The sequence below is a fragment of the Pseudophryne corroboree genome, chromosome 6 (genome assembly GCF_028390025.1).
Source record: "Pseudophryne corroboree isolate aPseCor3 chromosome 6, aPseCor3.hap2, whole genome shotgun sequence".
NCBI lineage: Eukaryota > Metazoa > Chordata > Amphibia > Anura > Myobatrachidae > Pseudophryne > Pseudophryne corroboree.
Genome location: NC_086449.1, coordinates 792,862,561 through 792,873,021, shown reverse-complemented (window position 1 = coordinate 792,873,021; position 10,461 = coordinate 792,862,561). Strand labels below are relative to the sequence as shown.

Here is a 10,461-nt window from a genome sequence, read left to right as displayed (position 1 = left end):
AGAATGACATATAGCACTTTTAAGTGCCTGTGCTGCGACCCTTGAAGTCTTCTGTCTTCTTAAAAAGCTCTTTTCAGGGCTGCCTAACGCAGCCCTCCGTTAGCTGCCTGCACTGCAGGAACTAACTTACAAACCGAATTCCTGTGCACGGAGGTGGGTTTATAGAGGAAGCAGCGCTGTGCATCTTGGGAACAGTCAAAGCTTTTAGCCTGTTGGGGCCTTGGATCAAGATCCAACTCTACACCCCGATGTTATTCCCTGTGTAATTCCCAAATTACCCCGCTGCAGAAATTAATTTCCCTAAAGTGATCTCTCATCGGTGATCCAGGGAGTAGATGCGTCCGAACAATCTACTATCATACCACACTGAAGACAAACAATACTGTCCGATCTTGGAAGCTAAACAGTGGTGGGCTTGGTCAGTACTTGGTTGGGGGACCACCAGGGAATACCGAGTTTAGTAGAATCATTTATTTAGCCCCTGACTCCTTGCCTAAAGTGCCCTACACACTTAAAGATTATCTGTCCAATCTTTCTGGTTGGAACAAAAATCTGGTAATGTATGGGAGCAAATGGCAAATTACTATTTGCTCTCAAACACTGGACAACAGACAAAAATGGACTTTCAAACAAATTGGTTAAGTTTGTTTCGTTAAAACAATTGATCTTAACAACCATTTCTGTCCATTTTCTGGATTTTGGGAGCAAATGGTTGATTGTCATTTGCTCCCAGACATTGCCAGATTTTCTTTCCAATCAGACAGATTGGACAGATAATCTTTAAGTGTGTAGGGCCCTTAACACTGACAGCAGAATCACTGCCTTCAATTCTATTAATCCTTTTGACTTGCATCAACCTTCTGTCTGGCACAACAAGATAACACCTGTGACTTTTTGGTATGAGCCCTTTTGGCATAAATTTTAAGTCTCTACTTTGATTACCAGTTTGCAAGATTGGCAGTTTAGGTCCCTATAACTCAATTTAGAAGCTTATCCTGGTTATTACACTTATGATGACAATCCGAGACCAAAGCATTTTATACTAAATTATAATTTTGGATACTATATTTAACTATTTTCATTAAAAGTCATGTTTTAATATGTTCCTCATATCCAGGGTATTGCTAATCAGCTTGAAGAGTGCGCCCACAAGAGTCTTACTTCTTCTCTACTTACTTCCAATAGTACTGCTGTTGACTCGTTGCACCACCATAGAGACTCCATCTGGTGATATCCCACGATTGTCTAAATTTGGTACTTATCGTCCTTCACAAATATTGTGACTAGTGCGGAATCATCTCTCTTACATGTTCTAACATTATAGTTGCCCCCCAAACCCCATAGGCATATAGTCACCACAATTGACCCCCTACACACACATGAAGAGCGCAGTGCAGTGTGTCATGAGGGACAGGTAATTAGTCCCCCGTGCTGCAATTGCAGAAATCAGAAAAAATGTGCTGGGAGAGGAACTAAGGGGCAGATGTATTAAACTGGAGAAGGCATAAGGAAGTGATAAACCAGTCATATGTGCATGGTGATAAACGCACCAGCCAATCAGATCCTAACTGTTAATTTACATATTGGAGCTGATTGGCTGGTGCCTTTATCACCTTGCACATATCACTGGTTTATCACTTCCTTATGCCTTCTCCAGGTTAATACATCTGCCCCTAAATTCCTCTCCCCGCACTGTTATCCCCAGCGCATGCGCCCAAGAATGCCGGCCGCACGGCATTCTGGGGAGCGATTCTCCCAATGATCCGGAGAGCCCGAGGACATCCTAAACTAAACTCTCCTAATCTGAAAGACGGGGACACGGTGGGGCAGCGCGTTGCACGTGATGCGATCTGGCCAGGAAATGTACTCCTGTCTCCGGTCACATCACGTTTACAAATGATTTTGGTAGTAGTTTGATGAAGAAAAAATAATTACACATCCAAAATGATTTCATTTGTCAAGTGCGTCTTTCAATCATACACGGATGCACTGAGGGCTACTCTTAGTAACAAAGGTATAAGTCAGTTATCCCGCAGCAGTCCTCCATTCAGCATACTGTATGACATATTCAGGACTCGGAGAAGAACAGGGCTACAGGAAATGTCCTTGTATTTCATGACGTACTGTAGCTGTCGTAACAGGCGGCCCCCCAAGCTTTCACCTGCACCGTAATGCTTTATTTTCAGACCTGTTTGCTACAGCTTGTAACATTTATTTAAGAGGATTGCTGATATGTCTTCACAGCGGGAGGGTCTCTTCTTGGCCAAATTTATTGATGCTATTGATCTAAGGGCCTAATTCAGACCTGAGCGCTAGGCTGCTAAAATTGTTGTCCCACGTTCAGATAGTCTCCGCCCAATTGGAGTGTATAATCGCATGTGTACGCAGAGCTGCAAAAATCCACTTCATGCAGTCTTACTCCTCCAGTGCGATGAGAACAGGCTGATCGGGGCCGGAGCGGACGTCACACACCCTGAAAACGCTTGGACACGCCTGCTTCTTTCCAGACACTCCTAACAAACGGTCAGTTACCACCCACAAACGGCCTCCTCATGTCAATCACCTTGTGAACGCCCGTGCGTTTGAAATTTTGGCACCATCCTGTCGCTCTACGGCCATGCCTGCTGTTGTTTGCCGACACTCGTGTGCATTGCGGTGCATATACAAAAATGCACAGCAGCGATCAGATTCGAATTGTGCCCTAAATTAGGAAGTATGTAGAATAAAAAAATGCTGACAGCAGTGCTGAATGGGTAATAGGTGGATCGGGAGCAGGGGCTTGGGGAACTGAGATAAGAGGGTTCAAACTTTCTCCAATTCAAACGCTGTCAAGAGTTGAAATAAGTTGGGAGGATTTTGGGAACTGCAATAATAAGGTCTAGAAAAGCACTGGCGCTCCTATTGCCTAAGTCAGACCTGATCGGTGTTGTGCAAAATCACACAGAGGCCGATTATCGAACCACTGCGCATGCGTACAGATTGTAATGCGCAGGCCAAGCTGGGAAAGAAATCAGCGTCTTTTTTTATCGCTAGGCGTACACAGGTTGATTGACAGGAAGCTGGCGTTTGTGGGTGGTAACTGGTCATTTTCTGGGAGCGTCCGGAAAAACGCAGGCGTTCCCAAGCGTTTTCAGGGAGGGTGTGTGACTTCAGCTCTACCCTGATCAGCCGGTTTGTATCGCACTGTAGGAACAGGTCCCGGGATACGCACAGACTGGAAAAATCATTCCATGGTGAGTTGCGAACGGATTTGCAGCTGACCGGCGTTTGCAAAGCTTTTCGCACGGCGTACGCAGACTTACACAGGGCGGGCATTCACTCTGTCTGGGCGGTGACTCTACAAATTCACAGAGGAGCGATCTCAGGCCTGAATAGGGCTCCCAGTTATCCAGCATTAGGGTTCCCAAATTGGTGCCTGACCACAAACACAAAGCAAAGAAAGAGAACATTCAAGGTGCTACTGATTCGCCACAAGTTACAGCAGAGTAAAAGTTCAAAAAAAAACTTCCCTCAGTGGCTATTCCTTATGCTGGTCCAAGTTCATCAGTTCTCCTTGCTCCACCATCTCAACACCAAAGCTTTTCCTTGCTGTAAACTTTTATAGAAGTCTCCAATCAGTTTATCCCGAAAAAAAGAAAAACATATAGTGCAGGAGATCCAATTAAATGTTGCAAATCCTATATAATGTGAAAAAGGAAAAAGGGATGGGGAAACTACTGCACTAGTAACAAGGTTTGTATACAATACCCCTTCATATGTTATACTGCCTGGTATCTGGTCAGATTTAGGGGGTGCTGCCACTTGACATATTGTTGCCAATATAAAGACTAAATTCAAGGGGAAAGGGAAGGATTGGACTGGTAGTGGCGCACTCAAATTAAGCAGATGTACTTAAAATATAACTTTTATTAACGTCTTCATAAAAGAGCCAAGAACTGTGAAATTGATAAAAACAATGCAGACAAATGTGAGACAAAGTGCAACATATAATGTTAAAAACACACACTCTCTATATCCAGTGTGCTGTGCAATGTCTAATCTATACAATAAACGTATTCCAGGTTCTATGACATAATTATGCTATGGATTAACTGTACAGAGGGGGTAATTCCAAGTTGATTGCAGCAGGATTTTTGTTAGCAGTTGGGCAAAACCATGTGCACTGCAGGGGAGGCAGATATAACATGTGCAGAGAGATTTAGATTTGGGTGTGGTGTGTTCAATCTGCAATCTGCAGTGTAATAATAAAGCAGCCAGTATTTACCCTGCACAGAAATAAAATAACCCACCCAAATCTAACTCTCTCTGTAAATTTTATATCTGCCCCCCCTGCAGTGCACATGGTTTTGCTCAACTGCTAACAAAAATACTGCTGCGATCAACTTGGAATTACCCCCATTGTGCATTGACTGTTACAAAAATGGAAAAGAACATATGTTACATTGAACAACTGTTGTGTGTGCCCCCACCTTTGGGGATAGAAATATGAGCTGGCCAACGATGGCTAGATGTGTACTGAATGCCTATATATATACGCTTGTTGTAACACCGTAAACTACAATGCTTATGAGACATATCCCGTGTGTTTGTCTTATTGTGTTCTCCCAATGCACTGGTACCTGATATCCAGAAGTGACCTGATAATTGAAGGACGTTCTTAAGTGTCCAGACTGCGCTACCGAGCCTAGCGCTATCATAAGTGCACACACTTCCTCAGGGCTTCCGCAGAGCTGGCAGTAAGGAGGGAAGTTTCTGGAGCCACCCACATTTGAGCTGATTTCTTTATTACTTCCATAGGAGCTGTCATAGTATGGTTCCAATATGCACTGTTACCATCGACCATCGGTTCCAATATGCATTGCACATCGAATCGCTCTCATATAGTGCAGAGGACATTTAAACCTATTACAGACCGCTGGAGCCACCCTCTATTACCTCTTCAGAGATCTGAGAAAAATCAGAGACTGCAGTCTGCTAAGCTGCTGTGACATCGTTGATTCTGCCACAGTATGAATCCATGAATCCACACAGAGCTCCTCTGCAAGCCTGTCAGTCCCCTTATGTCTATTACATACTCTGCTGTAGAAGAGTGACCACGTTACTTTATCTATATTATTCAGCTTGTTAACGCGTAACGTTAGTTACACGTATCATCATACTCTGCATAGTGCCCATAAATCAGGGGACATATTCCCATACGGCAGTGGTCGTCAGCCCATAGTTTTCTTGCCGGCTAGCTTCCGGTAAAGGATATTCTGCTACTTTCAACAGCTGTTTCCCTATTGGGTGCCCCAAAAAATGTCCTCTTCCTGGGTCCCCAATGAGGACGGAGGTCCCATGCTGGTGCATACAACGCCTGAGCCATCGGTGGAGGTGATCAGCCAGCTGCTCGTCATAAAACATGTCACCTAGCACAATCAGGCTCCAGCTCTCCGTGTCGCGACCTATCATATTCTCCGCCTGGAAGGGCAGCGGCTTCACTCTGTTCAGCTGGCAGTTCAGACCGAAGGCGGCACCTGCAACTAGAAGAGGCACGGCCAGGGGGTGTAATATTTATAGGTTTACTCTTGCATTTGTTACTGCGCTATTAAAAGAAATGATCTACAAAATGTTGGTATGAGTTTTAAAGAGAGTAAATGTCTCCTTACTGTAATATTAACTTTGATTCTCAGACATAACCAGACAGCCGATGTCCTTTGCAAATTTAGTAGACAATGGGGGTCATTCCGAGTTGTTCGCTCGCTAGCAGTTTTTAGCAGCCGTGCAAACGCTATGCCGCCGCCCTCTGGGAGTGTATTTTAGCTTAGCAGAAGTGTGAACGAAAGGATCGCAGAGCGACTACAAAAGAAAAATTGTGCAGTTTCAGAGAAGCTTCAAACCTACTCAGCACTTGCGATGACTTCAGACAGTTCAGTTCCTGTTTTGACGTCACAAACACGCCCTGTGTTCGCCCAGCCACGCCTTGCATTTTTCCTGGCACGCCTGCGTTTTTCCCGAACACTCCCTGAAAACGGTCAGTTGACACCCAGAAATGCCCTCTGCCTGTCAATCACTCTGTGGCCAGCAGTGCGACTGAAAAGCTTCGCTAGACCTTGTGCGAAACTACAACAGCCGCTGTGAAAGTACGTTGCGCGTGCGCATTGCGTCGCATGCGCAGAAGTGCCGTTTTTTTGCATCATCGCTGCGCAGCGCACATTTTCAGCTAGCGATCAACTCGGAATGACCCCCAATGTTCGGTTATAAAATGTTACTGGTTACATTATAAAAAATACTTCTGTATGTAAGCGTGGGTAATGTTATTGACAAATCGTCCAGGGAAAACAAAACTAAATTATATGTATGGAGCCATCTAGAGACGTAGGGCTGATGTATAAATAGTTCCCCATTTGCGACACTAAAGCTTTTTTTCATTCGCAGCGGATCCCCTGGGTAACTTCATATTGTTCATACGGTTTAAATGCACGTTACTGGGCTAATGGTGAAACTGGCTGTAGTGTGTCCGAGTGTGCTTTACAGTACAACTGACAGTGGGGGTCATTCTGAGTTGATCACTCGCTAGCAAGTTTTTGCAGCGCTGCGACCAGATACTCGCCGCACACAGAGGAGTGTATTTTTGCTTTGCAAGTGTGCGAACGCTTTTGCAGCCGAGCGGCACAAAAAAGTTTTTTGCAGTCTCTGAGTAGCTGTGGACTTACTCAGCCGCTGCGATCACTTCAGTCTTTTTGGTCCCGAAATTGACGTCAGACACCCACCCTGCAAACGCTTGGATACACCTGCGTTTTTCCAAACACTCCCAGAAAACGATCAGGTGACACCCACAACCGCCCTCTTCCTGTCAATCACCTTGCGATAGGCTGTACGAATGGATTCTTCGTTAAATCCATCACCCAGCACCGATCCTCTTTGTACCCGTACGACGCGCCTGCGCATTGCGTTGCATGCGCAGTTTTGACCTGATCGCAGGGCTGCAAAAAGCTGCTAGCAAGCGATCAACTCAGAATGACCCCCAGTGTGCACCATGGCGGCACAGTGGCCAACATTGCTGCCTCACTGTGTTGCGGTCATGGGTTGCCTCCCAGAGGGGACAGTCGGAATGACGGAAGTATGGTTTGTATGTTCTCCCTGTGTTTGCGTGTTTTCCTCCCGCTACTGCAGCTCATTCCACAGTCCAAAAACGTACCGGAAGGTTAATTAGCTTCTGACACAAAAAAATTAACCCCATACAGTATGTGTGTTTTTGTGATAATAAATATGACTGTTGTGAATATTCTCTGTGAAGCGCTGTGTAATATATGTCAGCATTATATAAGTAATACCTAAAAAATAAAAAAATAGAGGAAATTAGCTAATTGGGTTCCAGCAGATCATTTAAGCAAATACACAACTTTATGTATAATATTAAAGCTGCGTCTGGTCTCTGAGGTTCAGCTCACCCGGATCAATGTCATTGGCTAGAACATAAGAGGCTCCTCCCATTTCAGCAGCAATAGCTGCAGCCCCACAGCCGCTTCCGAAATCTAGAACCCGGCCGTGCCTCACAATTTCTGGGTTATCCAGGAGGTAGCTAAAAGTAAACAAATATACAATAGTTAAAGGGAACCAATACATTTAAGAGCAAAACAAATTATACCTCGTTAACCAATTCATAACAGGCACTCGGGGGCAGATTTAACAATGAGTATCATGGGCTCTACACTTAAAGATATGAACGATCTTGTACATTAATGGACGAGATACTGTTCATATCTTCCAGTGTGTAGGCACCAACAATGGCCCTCATTCCGAGTCGTTCGCTCGTTCTTTTTCATCGCATCGCAATGAAAATCCGCTTAGTACGCATGCGCAATGTTCGCACTGCGACTGCGCCAAGTTATTTTGCTAAGAAGAAAGTATTTTTACTCACGGCTTTTTCTTCGCACCGGCGATCGTAGTGTGATTGACAGGAAATGGGTGTTACTGGGCGGAAACACAGCGTTTTATGGGCGTGTGGTTGAAAACGCTACCGTTTCCGGAAAAAACGCAGGAGTGGCAGGAGAAACGGGGGAGTGTCTGGGCGAACGCTGGGTGTGTTTATGACGCCAAACCAGGAACGCCAAGCACTGAACTGATCGCACAGGCAGAGTAAGGTTGAAGTTACTCAGAAACTGCAAAGTAGTTTGTAATCGCAATATTGCGAATACATCGGTCGCAATTTTAAGAAGCTTAAGATACACTCCCAGTAGGCGTAGGCTTAGCGTGTGTAACTCTGCTAAATTCGCCTTGCGACCGATCAACTCGGAATGAGGGCCAATGAACGGTGCACGACCCCGCGCTCGTTCATCGTTGGTGGCGGCTCGTTCATATCAGCAGGCCAATATGGACAACCTCGTCCATATTAGCATGCAGGGCTATGGAGCCGGGTGAAGGGGGGAGTGAAGAAGCTTCACTCCCCCCGTCACAGTAGTGCCCCTTATTCATGTTACATCACATTGAATTGCTCCTTATTCACATTACACCATGCCATATTGCTCTTTATTCACATTAGACCATACAGTAGTGTGCAGCACCATTTATCATCTGTAACGAGTGATAACAGGAATGTAATTTGTTAAATCCGCCCCTTAGTTTTATACCTACATTTATGGCCTATACCCTCTGCTTTTCAAACAATGCCACTGTTTTTATTGCAAGTGTAAAGTAGGTGGCCATGTGTGAAAATGAGACTTATTCTATGTATACATACCCATTAATGTTCATACTTGTTCTGTACATTGCAGCGCAGTTTTAGGGGGCCGCCCAGCACGTGTTAGGCCGCCTCCCGATGCGTCCGCAATCTAATTGCGGACGCATCGGAACTAAGGTTGACCCCTGGCTGTACTGTCAGGCAGTCAGCTGCAATTTTTTTTTTTTTAAGCGGAGCAGCTGCGTGTGACGTCATGCAGCCAGTTCCGGCCCGCCCTGACAATGTCGCCCTGCAAACGCTCACAGCTGTCAATGCATTGGGGATGTGACCGCAATGTGTATGCCCGCACAGCCGCTGCGCAGTTTGCCAGCCGATATTGCGGCCCGTCCTGAATGACCCCCTTAGTGAACACTGCTTGGTCTATTTCATGAGTTCAAAACATGCGGTCATACTGCTGCTTGCATTACACGTTAGGTGGAAATCCCTACTTTGGGGGCAAGCAGTGTGGCAATTACAGGCATTGTGAAGTAGGGGGCAGGGCCACAATGATGCTGTTCAGTGCAAAACGCTTCATCGGCTGCGGATGCTTGGTGGGCAGCTTCTGGGAGACTTGCCGATTCTTTGGGGTGTCTGAGAGCAGCACCCAATTTCTGTGAGCCACCTGAACGGCCTGGGAGAGTAAAGGCCCCCATATATCTGCGGCCCTGTTTCCCCAATTCCCCGGATCCATCAATCGGAGGTCAGCAATGAATGGCGATCCGTCAAATCAGGGAATTTATACGTTATAAATCCTCGATCTGCCAATCCCTACCGGTTTTTGTATGTCATATATGGGGCCCATTAGCCAAATATACTTTAACCCTCACCTGCAGGGGGTGTACGCATACACAGTGCCCAAGGTGCCTGCACTAGCCACGATTATATACCTCCAGTGTGCCGCTTACAGAATATATATTTGGTACTGTGTTAATATTAATAATACATTTATATTTTTACATTTGTGTTAAATAACAGCGTATAGCGTAGGAGTGGGTAATAAGCGGCCCTCTAGCTGTTGTAGAACTACACATCCCAGCATGCCCTGCAATAATTACATCATGGCCAAATAGCAAAACTATGGCAGGGCATGCTGGGATGTGTAGTTCTGCAAACAGCTGGAGCGCTGCCTAGTGCTCACCCCTGGTATAGATACATTACCGGGCCAGCGCCTGCCCCCCGGGCCAGTAAATAGCCCAGTAGGGGTCGCCATAGGGCCAGTGCTCGGGGCGGAGGTGCCAGTATCTGCAGTTCGGGGTGAGCAGCAGTAGTTGTATCTCTGGAGTGAGGTGCCCGGCGCTGACCACCTCTGTGTGCTGCAGGATGAAGCTCTGCAGGTAGGGGGTGCTGGTGTGCTGTCCTGCGCTGGCCGCAGACCGCTGGCTAACCGCCCTCAGGAAAACCCTGCAGACGGACAGCATGACCGTGACGTCACCTACACCAGGTACGGGCTGGAGCGGGGGTCAAATCCCTGCCCACCGGCCCGGTACAGCTTTCATCATGTAAATGTAGTCTGAACGGGAGGGGTCAGAGCGCAGGAAATCGCTGCCGCTGTGTATGTGGGAGCTTCCACTCAGACTACAAGAAAATGGCCGCCGCTCTGAAACTCCCAGCGAGACCACAAGAAAATGGCCTCCGCTCTGAAACTCCCAGCGAGACCACAAGAAAATGGCCGTCGATCTATGTGGCTCCTCTCAGCTATTGGTTAAACCCCTCCTGCCAATGTGGGTCAGTAATTGAGGACTGGAGTGTGAGAAAGGTCT

General features: G+C 46.3%; 1 protein-coding gene and 1 pseudogene across 1 annotated transcript; one reads left to right on the top strand and one right to left on the bottom strand.

Moving 5' to 3' along the window:
- The first annotated feature begins 348 nt into the window (after window positions 1–348).
- Window positions 349–467, top strand: LOC134937521 (5S ribosomal RNA; annotated as a pseudogene).
- A 3,903-nt stretch (window positions 468–4,370) lies between these two features.
- On the bottom strand, window positions 4,371–10,260 carry ETFBKMT (electron transfer flavoprotein subunit beta lysine methyltransferase). The gene is made up of 3 exons (XM_063930593.1): window positions 9,860–10,260; window positions 7,434–7,564; window positions 4,371–5,522 (listed from the first exon to the last, which is right to left on the bottom strand). Exons 1-3 carry the CDS (start codon window positions 10,117–10,119, stop codon window positions 5,179–5,181), a joined length of 735 nt encoding a protein of 244 aa, XP_063786663.1. The 5' UTR covers window positions 10,120–10,260; the 3' UTR covers window positions 4,371–5,178.
- Window positions 10,261–10,461: the final 201 nt, after the last annotated feature.

Bases quoted from the DNA above. Each gene is read 5' to 3' on its own strand.
- ETFBKMT (XM_063930593.1), bottom strand. From the start codon at position 10,119: ATGCTGTCCGTCTGCAGGGTTTTCCTGAGGGCGGTTAGCCAGCGGTCT. The intron at 7,565-9,859 runs GTAATGTATCTA...GTTTACTTTTAG, and splicing joins GGGGGGCAGGCGCTGGCCCG to CTACCTCCTGGATAACCCAG. The intron at 5,523-7,433 runs GTGAGCTGAACC...TGCCTCTTCTAG, and splicing joins AGCCAATGACATTGATCCGG to TTGCAGGTGCCGCCTTCGGT.